The 16,516-nt window shown below is 39.9% G+C and overlaps 1 protein-coding gene across 2 annotated transcripts in view; it reads left to right on the top strand.

Moving 5' to 3' along the window:
- LOC142109486 (uncharacterized) overlaps positions 1-16,516 on the top strand; it is a 57,736-nt gene that overhangs the window by 28,126 nt on the left and 13,094 nt on the right. For both annotated transcript variants that reach the window (XM_075193655.1, XM_075193654.1), the window contains exon 7: positions 1,815-1,966. In XM_075193655.1, coding sequence (XP_075049756.1) covers positions 1,815-1,966 — 152 coding nt within the window. The remainder of the gene's footprint in view (positions 1-1,814; positions 1,967-16,516) is intronic.

Here is a 16,516-nt window from a genome sequence, read left to right as displayed (position 1 = left end):
TGGGTTCCAATTATTGTGGGTTACTCAAAATCCAGACATAAGCCATGGGAACAAGGTAACACTGTATCTGTATGTAGGTGGGACAGCCATGGGAACAAGGTAACACTGTATCTGTATGTAGGTGGGACAGCCATGGGAATAAGGTAACACTGTACTTGTATGTAGGTGGGACAGCCATGGGAACAAGGTAACACTGTATCTGTATGTAGGTGGGACAGCCATGGGAATAAGGTAACACTGTACTTGTATGTAGGTGGGACAGCCATGGGAACAAGGTAACACTGTATCTGTATGTAGGTGGGACAGCCATAGGAATAAGATAACACTGTACTTGTATGTAGGTGACACAGCCATGGGAATAAGGTAACACTGTACCTGTATGTAGGTGAGGCAGCCATGGGAATAAGGTAACACTATACCTGTATGTAGGTGGGACAGAAAGGGGAATAAGGTAATACTGTACCTGTATGTAGGGGAGACAGCCATGGGAATAAGGTAACACTGTACCTGTATGTAGGTGAGGCAGCCATGGGAATAAGGTAACACTGTACCTGTATGTAGTTGAGACAGTCATGGGAACAAGGTAACACTGTGCCTATATGTAGGTGGGACAGTAAGGGGAATAAGGTAATACTGTACCTGTATGTAGGGGAGACAGATGTGGGAATAAGGTAACACTGTACCTGTATGTAGGAGGGACAGCCATGGGAATAAGGTAACACTATACCTGTATGTAGTTGAGACAGTCATGGGAACAAGGTAACACTGTGCCTATATGTAGGTGGGACAGTAAGGGGAATAAGGTAACACTGTACCTGTATGTAGGTGAGACAGATGTGGGAATAAGGTAACACTGTACCTGTATGTAGGAGGGACAGCCATGGGAACAAGATAACACTATACCTGTATGTAGGGGAGACAGCCATGGGAATAAGGTAATACTGTACCTGTATGTAGGGGAGACAGATGTGGGAATAAGATAACACTGTACCTGTATGTAGGGGAGACAGATGTGGGAATAAGGTAACACTGTGCCTATATGTAGGTGGGACAGTAAGGGGAATAAGGTAATACTGTACCTGTATGTAAGGGAGACAGATGTGGGAATAAGGTAACACTGTACCTGTATGTAGGTGAGACAGATGTGGGAATAAGGTAACACTGTACCTGTATGTAGGTGAGACAGTCATGGGAACAAGGTAACACTGTGCCTATATGTAGGTGGGACAGTAAGGGGAATAAGGTAACACTGTACCTGTATGTAGTTGAGACAGTCATGGGAACAAGGTAACACTGTGTCTATATGTAGGTGGGACAGAAAGGGGAATAAGGTAATACTGTACCTGTATGTAGTTGAGACAGTCATGGGAACAAGGTAACACTGTGCCTATATGTAGGTGGGACAGTAAGGGGAATAAGGTAATACTGTACCTGTATGTAGGAGGGACAGCCATGGGAATAAGGTAACACTGTACCTGTATGTAGGTGGGACAGTAAGGGGAATAAGGTTATTCTGTACCTGTATGTAGGGGAGACAGATGTGGGAATAAGGTAACACTGTACCTGTATGTAGGAGGGACAGCCATGGGAACAAGATAACACTGTATCTGTATGTAGGAGGGACAGCCATGGGAACAAGATAACACGCTTTGAATGTCTCATCCTGGTAATATGGTTGTATCAGAATTCTGAATTTAAGGTAACTAAGCAACATGAGATAAAGATTCCTAGAGTGAAAAATGGGGATTCTTCTTGGAAAGCACGACTGCAGGAACAGTATTGTTCCACTATAACCTTTTTTATTTGTTTTGCAGAGAGAGGAGGAGAGGAGGAAGGAGATGGAGCGGAAGCGGATACAGGAGGAGCGGATCGCGCTGGAAAGAGAGAGAGTACAAAGAGAGAGAGAGGAGGAAGAGGAGCGAGAGCGCAGGATCGAGGAGAAGGAGCAACTGGTGAACGAGCAGAGGTGAAGCTGTTACACTGTATTTAACAGTGTGTATTACACTGTCTATAACACCGTCTATTTCACGGTCTATTACTCTGTCTATAACATCGTCTATTATACCGTCTGTCATGAACATAGAGCACTTACAGCTATTTATAAGGATAGCCCATCACATAATTGTAATGAATAAGGCCTAAATAATAACTGCAGTGTAAATATGGTATATCACATGAATCCATTGATAAGTTGAGCTACTAAAGTGTAAAATGTGAGGCCAAAGAGTGTGTGTGTATTCATGGCTCTGCACATCCCAGTGTTAGAAAATAGCAGTGTCAACTCATGTAAGTTATACTCTGAATGTATTCCCTTTAATTTTAAACTGCTTTACTTGTGTATGTTATGTCAATTGTTTATTAATAATTTTATATATATATATGTATAAAAATAGTCAGGTTCTGGGCGCTTGTAAAGGAAAGATATATCAATTTAATATGGATAGGTCCACAATACGCTCCGGCCGGAACGAGACAGCTTAGATGTGTTAAACAATTAACATGCATCAATTGACACTGCCGAAAACAATGATAATGGTAAAAAACACTATAAACTCAGTGTGATTGAAAATATGGTTAGAGTGCACTTGCAAGCTACTAAAATATGAAATGACAATTGGTATGAACCGCAAAAAGGGAATGTAAGGAAATATAATGTCCAGAGTTGTAAAATAAAAATGTTGGTGATGATGAAAAATGCAAGCAAAAATGAAATTGGTAGCCGTTACTCACATGAAGCAGGGATGTCTGGCTGTCTATAATGCAGACAGGCACTTAGTAGCGGTCCCAGAGTCTGTGCTGATGAGGTTAAATATAACGTTGATTTCAATGATAAAAAGCACCCAGCAGAATGCCAATTATTAAAACAAGAATGAGGAAGAAAGTTTTTCTAGTTCCTAAAGGGAAATCCTCTCCTTGTTGAAAGAAAAAATGATCCCGCTCAAATAGCGTGTGCACGCTGCGGGATATCTTCGTGTTGAGATTAAATGTATGGATATCAAAATGCCTCCAATAATGGACAGGTACCCAGCAGAATATAGGTGGTGATGATCCAAATGTAGTCCTCCTAATCCCCAACGTAGTCTCTCTCTTTCTCATAAAGTTGAGGCTAAACAGGGGAAGCGGTAGTGCCGCTACGGATGAGCGCATACACGCTACAGGCTGGTCTCCGATGTGGATGTCTGTATAAGGTAATGTAAGATGCTAGCATGCTAGTAAGTTGAATAAAACTGAGTTGAGGGACAGTCTCCAACGCGTTTCGCCCGGTGGCAATGGCCAGTGGGCTTCCTCAGGGATAGTAATGTCCAACTGGTCTTCCTAGCCAGTTTTTAAAGAGATCCGGATGTGCCAATCAGCCAAGAGGCAATGGAGTAATTAAGTAATTAGTGAATAAATCTGAGTACTGGTGATTGCACAACAATCCAACAGGCATGATGGAAAAAAACAAAAGAAAACGATAGTGCACTAGTTGCAAAACAAAAAAGAGCATGTTTGAACATATATAGAAAAATATATATAAATAGATCTGGTTGCATAAATATTAATTGGTGATGTACATGGTATATATATGAAATGAACAAAAATAAATAAAAATAAATAAAAATAAAAATAAAAATAAAAATAAAAATAAAAAATTAAAAAATAAAAAATAAAAAATAAAATAAAATAAAAAAAAAAAAAAATATAAAAAAAAAAAAAAAAATAAATAATAAGGAAAAAAAAAAAAAAAAAAATAAATAAATAAATAAATAAAATTAAAAATAAAAAATAAAAATATATAAATATAAAAATAAAATAAAAAATAAAATAATAATAATAAAAAAAAAAAAAATATATATAAAAATAATAATAATAAAAAAATAATAATAATAATAATTAAAAAAAAAAAAAAATTATAAAAATAAATAAATAAATGAAATAAAAAAATAAATAAATAAATAAAAAAAAAAAAAAAAAGTAGAAGTATAAAAATAAAAATAAAAATAAAAATATAAAAATAAAAATAAAAATAAAAATAAAGTGGGAATATGGTATAGCTAGCATATTATTCCCATTGTATCAATGTGTATAAGGATAAATATAGTGGATACATTATGAGTGGAGAAAATAACCCAGGTCAAAATCCACATTCAATCCTTTTGGGATCAGGGTTTTAAGATTAAAAATCCATCTCGCCTCTTCTTTTGAAATGAGGGAAATGAAATCTCCACCTCTCCAAGGTTTATGAACTTTACATATTCCTAAAAACTGAAGTTTAGTGTGGTCGTGGTTATGATGTTTAAGAAAATGAGATGATACGGTATGATTATCTAACTGATTGGTGATGTTGCGAAGGTGCTCTGAAATTCTAACATGAAGTTTCCGGATAGTGCGCCCTACATATTGTAGTCCACACGGGCACTCCAACAGATAAACCACACCCATAGTATCACAGGTGATTTTGGTTTTGATCTGAAAGGAGTCACCTGTTGTATGAGAGTGGAAGTTGGTGATGGGCTTTGTTCCCTTATGATTAATAGTTTTGCAAGCATGGCACCTATTGCAATAATAAAAGCCCCCACTTTTCTCTTCCAGCCAACTCTGTTGGCCTTTTTCTGCAGTTGTTTTTGGAATGCAGCACTTGACGAGCTTAGTGTTAAGCGAATCTGATTTTCTATAAATGATCCTTGGATGTCCGGGAAGGATGTCCTTCAGATGCTCATCCATGCGTAATATGTGCCAATGCTTCCTTACAATTCTTTCAAGTTCTTTATGATTGGAATTGTATTTTGTGATGAGGGCCGGTGGTAAAGGATTTGAAATGTCCTTATTTACTTTTGATGGAAGTAAGGTGGCTCTGTCCGTGTCTCTAACTTGTTCGAATGCTTTATGTATTTCAACATCATTATACTCTCTTTCAAGGAATCTAGTCTTCAAAACCTCAGATTGTTCCTCATATAGTGTCAGATTAGAGCAATTCCGTCTGATTCGAGAGAACTGTCCTTTTGGTATATTAGTGAGCCATCTCTTCAAATGTCCACTAGATGCTGGGATGTACGAATTACAATCTACAGGTTTCAGATAAGTTTTAGTTTGTATACAATTGTCGACGATAGAAATGTCCAAATCTAAAAACTCAACTCTGGTATCACTAAACTGAGCGGTAAATTTGAGGTTGAGATCGTTCATATTTAGATATTTAAGAAATTCTTGGAGTGTGTCCACATTACCGGTCCATATACATAGCACATCGTCTATGTATCTGTACCATCCAAGAATGTGTGAACTATATGGGTTGTTATGCCAAATGGTAAGATTTTCCCAATGGGCCATGAACAGGTTCGCGTAACTGGGCGCGAACTTCGCGCCCATCGCAGTCCCACGAACCTGCTCATAGTATCCTCCATTGAACCAAAAATAGTTGTGATGTAATGTAAATTCAATAGCTTGCATGATAAACTGTATCTGATCAGTCGGGATACTTGTTTCTGTTGTGAGAATATGCTGGACATGCTCACAGCCTGTCTCATGGTCAATGATGGTATAGAGTGAACAGACGTCACATGTCATAAGTAAATATCCAGTTTGCCAAATTATATTTTGTAAAATCTGTAAGACATGACCAGTATCACGGAGGTAACTCCTCTGTGTGATAACTGCGGGTTGTAAAAAAGTGTCAATGTAACTAGAGAGGTGTGTAGTAAGTGAATCAATCCCAGATATGATTGGTCGGCCAGGTGGGTGAGTGATGGATTTGTGGATTTTGGGTATACAGTATATAACCGGTAGTCGTGGATGTTGAGTGCTTAGAAACTGATGTTCTGCTTTGGTCAAAATACCTTGTTGGAGAGCTCTATTGAGAAGTACAGTGAGTTCTGCTTTATACTTCTGAGTGGGATCCCCCAATAATTTTCTATAAGTGGAGGTATCGTTTAGCTGGCTCTCTATCTCCAAAAGATATGAAGATTGATCCAGGAGGGTAATTCCACCCCCCTTATCTGCTGGTTTGATAACTAGATTTTTGTTGGATTGTAGATCTTTTAGAGCTCCTCTTTCCGGTTTGGTGATATTGTAAATTCTGTTCCTTGGCTGAATGTTGAGTTTGTCAAGATCATTCTCCACTAACTTCTGGAAGGTCTCTAAATATGGACCCTTGCAGTGTGTGGGAAAGAAGGTAGACTTAGGTTTTAGTTGAGTGTGATGATATAAAGTGGAAATGTCATCTTTGTTAGACAGATTAGTTCCTGAAACAGATGGATGGGCAAGGAAAAACTTCTTTAGTGTGAGATTTCTGATGAATTTATGCAAGTCTATATAAGTCTCAAACTTGTTGAGTGGTCTATTGGGGGCAAATTTAAGGCCTTTACTTAGTAGATCCATTTGAGGTTTGGTTAGTGTTTGACTACTCAGATTAAATATACCTCTAGCTCCTATATTGGGCTCTGTATTGCATTCCGTGGATTTTTCTGTAAACACTTAAACACATCGATCCACATCAGGGAGAAATTGAACCTGAAGAACCTGATGCAGATGATTTCATTGAGCATTTTTTAGAACTAGCCCAAGGAATCCAGGATACACCTCCAAGTCCAAAAAGCATCAGAAAGAGAAAGGAAAGATCATCATCACGAGAGGAAAACGAGGAGGATCTAAGGTCAGTAGAGAGAGAAGGAGCAAGGCCCAAAACCAAAATACAGAAAAATCCACGGAATGCAATACAGAGCCCAATATAGGAGCTAGAGGTATATTTAATCTGAGTAGTCAAACACTAACCAAACCTCAAATGGATCTACTAAGTAAAGGCCTTAAATTTGCCCCCAATAGACCACTCAACAAGTTTGAGACTTATATAGACTTGCATAAATTCATCAGAAATCTCACACTAAAGAAGTTTTTCCTTGCCCATCCATCTGTTTCAGGAACTAATCTGTCTAACAAAGATGACATTTCCACTTTATATCATCACACTCAACTAAAACCTAAGTCTACCTTCTTTCCCACACACTGCAAGGGTCCATATTTAGAGACCTTCCAGAAGTTAGTGGAGAATGATCTTGACAAACTCAACATTCAGCCAAGGAACAGAATTTACAATATCACCAAACCGGAAAGAGGAGCTCTAAAAGATCTACAATCCAACAAAAATCTAGTTATCAAACCAGCAGATAAGGGGGGTGGAATTACCCTCCTGGATCAATCTTCATATCTTTTGGAGATAGAGAGCCAGCTAAACGATACCTCCACTTATAGAAAATTATTGGGGGATCCCACTCAGAAGTATAAAGCAGAACTCACTGTACTTCTCAATAGAGCTCTCCAACAAGGTATTTTGACCAAAGCAGAACATCAGTTTCTAAGCACTCAACATCCACGACTACCGGTTATATACTGTATACCCAAAATCCACAAATCCATCACTCACCCACCTGGCCGACCAATCATATCTGGGATTGATTCACTTACTACACACCTCTCTAGTTACATTGACACTTTTTTACAACCCGCAGTTATCACACAGAGGAGTTACCTCCGTGATACTGGTCATGTCTTACAGATTTTACAAAATATAATTTGGCAAACTGGATATTTACTTATGACATGTGACGTCTGTTCACTCTATACCATCATTGACCATGAGACAGGCTGTGAGCATGTCCAGCATATTCTCACAACAGAAACAAGTATCCCGACTGATCAGATACAGTTTATCATGCAAGCTATTGAATTTACATTACATCACAACTATTTTTGGTTCAATGGAGGATACTATGAGCAGGTTCGTGGGACTGCGATGGGCGCGAAGTTCGCGCCCAGTTACGCGAACCTGTTCATGGCCCATTGGGAAAATCTTACCATTTGGCATAACAACCCATATAGTTCACACATTCTTGGATGGTACAGATACATAGACGATGTGCTATGTATATGGACCGGTAATGTGGACACACTCCAAGAATTTCTTAAATATCTAAATATGAACGATCTCAACCTCAAATTTACCGCTCAGTTTAGTGATACCAGAGTTGAGTTTTTAGATTTGGACATTTCTATCGTCGACAATTGTATACAAACTAAAACTTATCTGAAACCTGTAGATTGTAATTCGTACATCCCAGCATCTAGTGGACATTTGAAGAGATGGCTCACTAATATACCAAAAGGACAGTTCTCTCGAATCAGACGGAATTGCTCTAATCTGGCACTATATGAGGAACAATCTGAGGTTTTGAAGACTAGATTCCTTGAAAGAGAGTATAATGATGTTGAAATACATAAAGCATTCGAACAAGTTAGAGACACGGACAGAGCCACCTTACTTCCATCAAAAGTAAATAAGGACATTTCAAATCCTTTACCACCGGCCCTCATCACAAAATACAATTCCAATCATAAAGAACTTGAAAGAATTGTAAGGAAGCATTGGCACATATTACGCATGGATGAGCATCTGAAGGACATCCTTCCCGGACATCCAAGGATCATTTATAGAAAATCAGATTCGCTTAACACTAAGCTCGTCAAGTGCTGCATTCCAAAAACAACTGCAGAAAAAGGCCAACAGAGTTGGCTGGAAGAGAAAAGTGGGGGCTTTTATTATTGCAATAGGTGCCATGCTTGCAAAACTATTAATCATAAGGGAACAAAGCCCATCACCAACTTCCACTCTCATACAACAGGTGACTCCTTTCAGATCAAAACCAAAATCACCTGTGATACTATGGGTGTGGTTTATCTGTTGGAGTGCCCGTGTGGACTACAATATGTAGGGCGCACTATCCGGAAACTTCATGTTAGAATTTCAGAGCACCTTCGCAACATCACCAATCAGTTAGATAATCATACCGTATCATCTCATTTTCTTAAACATCATAACCACGACCACACTAAACTTCAGTTTTTAGGAATATGTAAAGTTCATAAACCTTGGAGAGGTGGAGATTTCATTTCCCTCATTTCAAAAGAAGAGGCGAGATGGATTTTTAATCTTAAAACCCTGATCCCAAAAGGATTGAATGTGGATTTTGACCTGGGTTATTTTCTCCACTCATAATGTATCCACTATATTTATCCTTATACACATTGATACAATGGGAATAATATGCTAGCTATACCATATTCCCACTTTATTTTTATTTTTATTTTTATTTTTATTTTTATATTTTTATTTTTATTTTTATACTTCTACTTTTTTTTTTTTTTTTTTTATTTATTTATTTATTTTTTTATTTCATTTATTTATTTATTTTTATAATTTTTTTTTTTTTTTTATTATTATTATTATTATTTTTTTATTATTATTATTTTTATATATATTTTTTTTTATTATTATTATTATTTTATTTTTTATTTTATTTTTATATTTATATATTTTTATTTTTTATTTTTAATTTTATTTATTTATTTATTTATTTATTTATTTTTTTTTCCCTTATTATTTTTTTTTTTTTTTTTTTTATATTTTTTTTTTATTTTATTTTATTTTTTATTTTTTATTTTTTAATTTTTTATTTTTATTTTTATTTTTATTTTTATTTTTATTTATTTTTATTTATTTTTGTTCATTTCATATATATACCATGTACATCACCAATTAATATTTATGCAACCAGATCTATTTATATATATTTTTCTATATATGTTCAAACATGCTCTTTTTTGTTTTGCAACTAGTGCACTATCGTTTTCTTTTGTTTTTTTCCATCATGCCTGTTGGATTGTTGTGCAATCACCAGTACTCAGATTTATTCACTAATTACTTAATTACTCCATTGCCTCTTGGCTGATTGGCACATCCGGATCTCTTTAAAAACTGGCTAGGAAGACCAGTTGGACATTACTATCCCTGAGGAAGCCCACTGGCCATTGCCACCGGGCGAAACGCGTTGGAGACTGTCCCTCAACTCAGTTTTATTCAACTTACTAGCATGCTAGCATCTTACATTACCTTATACAGACATCCACATCGGAGACCAGCCTGTAGCGTGTATGCGCTCATCCGTAGCGGCACTACCGCTTCCCCTGTTTAGCCTCAACTTTATGAGAAAGAGAGAGACTACGTTGGGGATTAGGAGGACTACATTTGGATCATCACCACCTATATTCTGCTGGGTACCTGTCCATTATTGGAGGCATTTTGATATCCATACATTTAATCTCAACACGAAGATATCCCGCAGCGTGCACACGCTATTTGAGCGGGATCATTTTTTCTTTCAACAAGGAGAGGATTTCCCTTTAGGAACTAGAAGAACTTTCTTCCTCATTCTTGTTTTAATAATTGGCATTCTGCTGGGTGCTTTTTATCATTGAAATCAACGTTATATTTAACCTCATCAGCACAGACTCTGGGACCGCTACTAAGTGCCTGTCTGCATTATAGACAGCCAGACATCCCTGCTTCATGTGAGTAACGGCTACCAATTTCATTTTTGCTTGCATTTTTCATCATCACCAACATTTTTATTTTACAACTCTGGACATTATATTTCCTTACATTCCCTTTTTGCGGTTCATACCAATTGTCATTTCATATTTTAGTAGCTTGCAAGTGCACTCTAACCATATTTTCAATCACACTGAGTTTATAGTGTTTTTTACCATTATCATTGTTTTCGGCAGTGTCAATTGATGCATGTTAATTGTTTAACACATCTAAGCTGTCTCGTTCCGGCCGGAGCGTATTGTGGACCTATCCATATTAAATTGATATATCTTTCCTTTACAAGCGCCCAGAACCTGACTATTTTTATACGTATCTAACATTGTTGGGAGTTTAGGGGTCCCCCACACACTCTCAGGTTCGCATTTGGCTGCTTCATATATTTGGAGGAAGCGCAGCCTATCCCTCTTTTTCAACCATTCTTATATATATATATATATATATATATATATATATAAATGCCCTGTTCCTTTGAATATTAAATCTATAAATTTAGTAGGTGGCGTCCTTGATACTCTAACAAATCCATTAGCCTGTTAAGAAGAAATAGCTCGCCCAAGTTAGCCCTTTGAATGTCGGTGTGTGATTTGTTGATACATTTGATTAACAAGCTGTGTGTTCTTGTATTTACATCTGCGTAACAGTTGTAACAAAGGGAGGCATTTATCTGACAAGATGCAGAGAAAACATACAAGCAAAATAAAACATTGGCGCAGTTATGCACCTAGATTGAGGTTAAACCAGGTAAAGACTTATGTATAGTTTAAAGTTTGGTTAACTTACATGATTTGAAAGCTCCTTCCTCTCAGCAAACAGACAGGGTGTGTCTGTTAGTGCAAACAGAGCCTGTGATAGGAGTTTCCTCTTAAAGAGAAGGTGGGTGTGTCACCTGCCCGTCAAGCTAAGGCTGGGGGAGGAGCATCATCTATAAAAGCTGGATTGGGTCTTGAGAGAGCTGGTCTATGTCTAGCTAGCGTTTAGGGTCTCCAAGAACTGCTGTGAAATCTGTACGGTGTCAAAACATTTACCATCCTGACAATAAAACTACATAAATAGGAAGAAGTTGTTTGCGTGTGCTTCAGCAGTAGCGGGCTCTTGCCACAAGTGGTGTCAGGAGTGGGATACTCCGGGAAGCAAGTTTCCGCTACCCAACCCGCGCAGACGTCAACATGGAGGAAGTACTGAGAACCCTCGTGAATGTGGCCACTAAGCAGCAAGAGCAACAAGCTCAGATGCTACGAGTTGCCGAGGCACAGGTGGAAAACACAAGGCTCTTAAGGGAAGAGTTAAGCCAGGTGAGGCATGACAGAAATTAACCACCTGGTCCGGTTCTCCAGAAAATGTCGCCAGGTGATGACATAGAAGCATATCTGGGGGTAAATGTATGAACGTGCGGGTTCTTCAACACTCGTGTGTTCAGCGTGTTCGGCGATTAAATTTCAAGCGGAGCTGCATTGTAAAGGGAAGTTTCCCTTTACAATGCAGCGCCGCTTGAAGTTTAATCGCCGAACACGCTGAACACATGGGTGTTGAAGAACCCGCACGTTCATACATTTACCCCCTGGTGTCCTTTGAGAGACTTGCAAAAAGGGCAAAATGGCCTCCTAAAGATTGGGCTGAAAGGCTGGCGCCATATCTGACTGGTGAAGCTCAGCGAGCTTATATGGCTCTAGATGAGGACCGGGCCTCTGATTATTTGTGCCTAAAGTCTGAGATATTGGCTCGCATTGGAGTTTCCGGGCCAGGCCGAGCCCAGCGCTATCACCAATGGCGCTATGATAAAGAAAAACCGGTCAGAGCGCAAGTGGCTGAGCTTTCTAAAATTTTAAAGAAATGGCTGCAGCCTGAGGAGAATTCGCCTTCACTGATTATTGAAGTTCTGGCGATAGATCACTGCATCCGGGGGCTGAACTGCGATTTGCAAAGGTGGGTGCTACAAACAGACCCACAAACTTATATAGAGCTTGCCACAGTGGTAGAAAGGTTTTGTGCCCTACAGCAAATGATTAAAGAACCTGCATTCGTGCCAAAGCCGCTGCCACGCCAAAAGCCAGGTTTGACAATCCTTGCTACAGGGCCCAAAGGCAAAACTGCTACGGACAGAGGGCCAGGTGCAAAGATGTCTAATCTGAAGTGTTTTGTATGTGGTGAGCCAGGCCACTTTAAGGCAGAGTGTCCTAAACTACAGGAACCCATGAACTGTTCTGTAGCACATATTGGGCCTGCGTCTCCAAGCTGTTTTACCATGAGTCCCACATCAGGAAGTCCTTGTTTGTTCCGGGTGACTGTGCTAATCAACCAAAACCTTGTTTTGGCCTTGGTTGACTCGGGGAGTGAACTCTCATTGGTTTCCAGCTCTGCCTTACCCGAAACCATAACTTTTTGGTTGCCCAAGGTGAAGGTTCTTTGCGTACATGGCACGACAGAGGAGTATGAAAGAACAATACTACAAGTCACACTCAAAGACAAAACCGTTATGGTGGTAGCAGCCATAGTACCTAAACTCCCGTATCCACTCATTTTGGGGCGAGACTTCCCACTGTTTAATGAGGTCCTCGGTGAGCGGATCCAGGCAGACATGCCGGCAACTGATGTAACGGTCGGAAGCCCGGTCTTAAAGGAACCGCCTAAGAATCCACAACATCTGGACATCGATCTTTGGGAACCGCCAAACCGGAATGCCATCCTGGGAGTCACAGCAGGAGTTCCACTAAAGCATCCACCTGTGGGGAAACTTGGACAGTCCAAACTAGCATTGGTCGGTGATGTCACAGATGAGCCAACCCCGCCTGTCTGTGAGGATACGGACTGGTCCGCAATACCAATTTTGTTTCCTCTGCAGGACTTTGCTCGAGACCAACTTAATGATGCCACTTTGGAACATGCCTTTAAAAGTGTTACTGAGGTAAATGGGGTAGCGAAAGCCACCCAGCCTGCAGAAGGTATACCATATTTTATTGTCAAAAATAATTTCCTGTATAGAGTTGCTATTGTACAGGGGGAAAAGTAGAACAATTAATGGTTCCTCACGTCCATGTACCCCTAGTGTTAAAAGCAGCACATACACGTCTGTGGGGGACACCTAGGGGAGGATAAAACACGGGAATGAGTTCTGCTTAAGTTTTACTGGCCCGGTGTACACATGGCAGTGAAAAAGTATTGCCGGTCCTGTCCCATTTGTCAGAGAACCTGTCCCAAACCCATGTACAGGACACCTCTCATTCCAATACCAATAGTACAAGTTCCTTTTGAACGGATAGCCATGGACCTTGTGGGGCCACTGGAAAAATCCGCACGTGGGCACCAATATATACTAGTGGTGCTTGACTATGCAACCAGGTATCCAGAGGCAATTCCCCTACGAAACATAAAGTCCAACACCATTGCTAGAGAACTTGTATTGATGTTTACACGCTTGGGAATACCCAAAGAAATTCTCACAGATCAGGGTACTCCATTCATGTCTAAACTGATGAAGGACATGTGCCAGTTGCTAAGGGTTACGGCGCTTTACACCTCTGTATACCATCCACAAACAGATGGCTTGGTGGAACGCTTTAACCGCACATTAAAGCACATGCTCAGGAAAGCAGTGGCTCAGGAGAAAAAAGATTGGGACACTCTTATTCCCTATTTGATGTTTGCCATCCGTGAGGTACCTCAAGCTTCAACAGGCATTAGTCCCTTTGAGTTATTGTTTGGGAGACAGCCCAGGGGTATCTTGGATATGTTAAAAGAAGGGTGGGAGCAGCAAGGTCCCAGGGAGCCAAATCTGGTACAATTTGTGGCCCAAATATATGAGAGGCTAGGAAAGATAGGGCCCATTGTGCAGCAACATGTAAAAGAGGCTCAGGAACGACAGAAGAAAAGTTATGACAAAAGTGCTATTGTTCGATCTTTTAAGCCTGGGGACAAGGTCCTAGTCCTGGTTCCTACCCAGGAAAGCAAACTTTTCGCCCATTGGCAGGGTCCATATGAAGTTCTAGAGGCTGTCGGTCCTGTCAATTACAGAGTCCGCCAGTTAGGTAGGAGAAGGGAGGAGCAAATATATCATGTGAACCTCCTTAAACCCTGGCATGATGAGGAAACCTCTCCTCAGGTAGTGAGTACTGCCATTGAAAAGTCTGAAGTGCCCATAGAGCCAGCATTGTCCGTTAAGCAGAGACAACAGACTGAAGAAATGATTCGCCGGAACACGGATGTCTTCTCTTCCCTCCCTGGGCGCACTACCTTAGTCGAACACGACATTGTCACTCCTCCAGGAGTCATTGTAAAGCAGAAGCCGAATTGTATTCCAGAAGCCAGACGGGTGGACATGAGAAAGGAGATCGAGAAGATGCTCCAGTTAGACGTAATTGAAGAGTCCACTAGTGAGTGGAATAATCCCATTGTGCTTGTTCCGAAACCCAATGGGACTATTCGCAGTTTGATGCCTATCCGATGCCTTGTGTGGATGAACTAGTGGAAAATCTTGCTGGTAGCAACTATTTGACAACCCTTGATCTAACAAAGGGTTATTGGCAAGTTCCCCTGACTTCCACGGCCAAGCCAAAGACTGCATTTTCCACCCCTGATGGTCTTTATCAATATAAAGTCCTACCCTTTGGGTTGCATTGGGCACCTGCCCCCTTCCAAAGGGCCATGAATAAATTGCTACGCCCTCACTCTTGAGAGAGCTGGTCTATGTCTAGCTAACGTTTAGGGTCTCCAAGAACTGCTGTGAAATCTGTACGGTGTCAAAACTTTTACCATCCTGACAATAAAACTACATAAAAAGGAAGAAGTTGTTCGCGTGTGCTTCAGCAGTAGCGGGCTCTTGCCACACAGTCTGGAGGTGTGACGAGTTAACCCTTTGTGTGCTGGTGTGGGTCTTGCTTTTCTGTGAGCAGTTAGAAGCCTTGTGTTCCAGTGTGGGACAGTATATTGGGGTCCTATTGCCCGTATTCAATAGGTGGTGGCAAACCTGAAGTGTGTGAGGTGTGAGCGCTGTGTGGGGGCGATTTAGTAGGTCTATAACCTGTGTGATAGGTAGAGAGAGACTGTGGAATGGAATTGTGTGACCTCATACAGCGAACACCCCAAAGTCACGTGTTCGTGACACCGTCTACTATACCATCTATAACACCGTGTATTACACCGTCTATAACACCGTCTATAACACCGTCTATTACACCGTCTATTACACCGTCTATAACACCGTCTATTACACCGTCTATTACACCGTCTATAACACCGTCTATAACACCGTCTATTACACCGTCTATTACACCGTCTATAACACCGTCTATAACACCGTATATAACACCGTCTATAACACCGTCTATAACACCGTCTATAACACCGTCTATTACACCGTCTATAACACCGTCTATTACACTGTATATAACACCGTCTATTACACCGTCTATTACACCGTCTATTACACCGTCTATAACACCGTCTATTACACCGTATATAACACCGTCTATTACACCGTCTATAACACCGTCTATTACACCGTCTATTACACCGTCTATAACACCGTCTATTACACCGTCTATTACACCGTCTATTACACCGTCTATTACACCGTCTATAACACCGTGTATTACACCGTCTATAACACCGTCTATTACACCTTCTATAACACCGTCTATTACACCGTCTATTACACCGTCTATAACACCGTCTATAACACCGTCTATTACACCATCTATTACACCTTCTATAACACCGTCTATTACACCGTCTATTACACCGTCTATAACACGTCTATAACACCGTCTATTACACCTTCTATAACACCGTCTATTACACCGTCTATAACACCGTCTATTACACCTTCTATAACACCGTCTATAACACCGTCTATTACACCGTCTATAACACTGTCTATTACACCTTCTATAACACCGTCTATTACACCGTCTATTACACCGTCTATAACATCGTCTATTACACCTTCTATAACACCGTCTATTACACCGTCTATAACACCGTCTATTACACCGTCTATTACACCTTCTATAACACCATCTATTACACCGTCTATTACACCGTCTATTACACCTTCTATAACACCGTCTATTACACCGTCTATTACACCGTCTATAACACCAT

This window comes from Mixophyes fleayi, assembly GCF_038048845.1.
Source record: "Mixophyes fleayi isolate aMixFle1 chromosome 1 unlocalized genomic scaffold, aMixFle1.hap1 SUPER_1_unloc_2, whole genome shotgun sequence".
In the NCBI taxonomy this organism is placed as follows: domain Eukaryota; kingdom Metazoa; phylum Chordata; class Amphibia; order Anura; family Limnodynastidae; genus Mixophyes; species Mixophyes fleayi.
The sequence above is the reverse complement of the archived record's forward strand: the minus strand, read 5'-3'. Positions and strand labels throughout refer to the sequence as shown.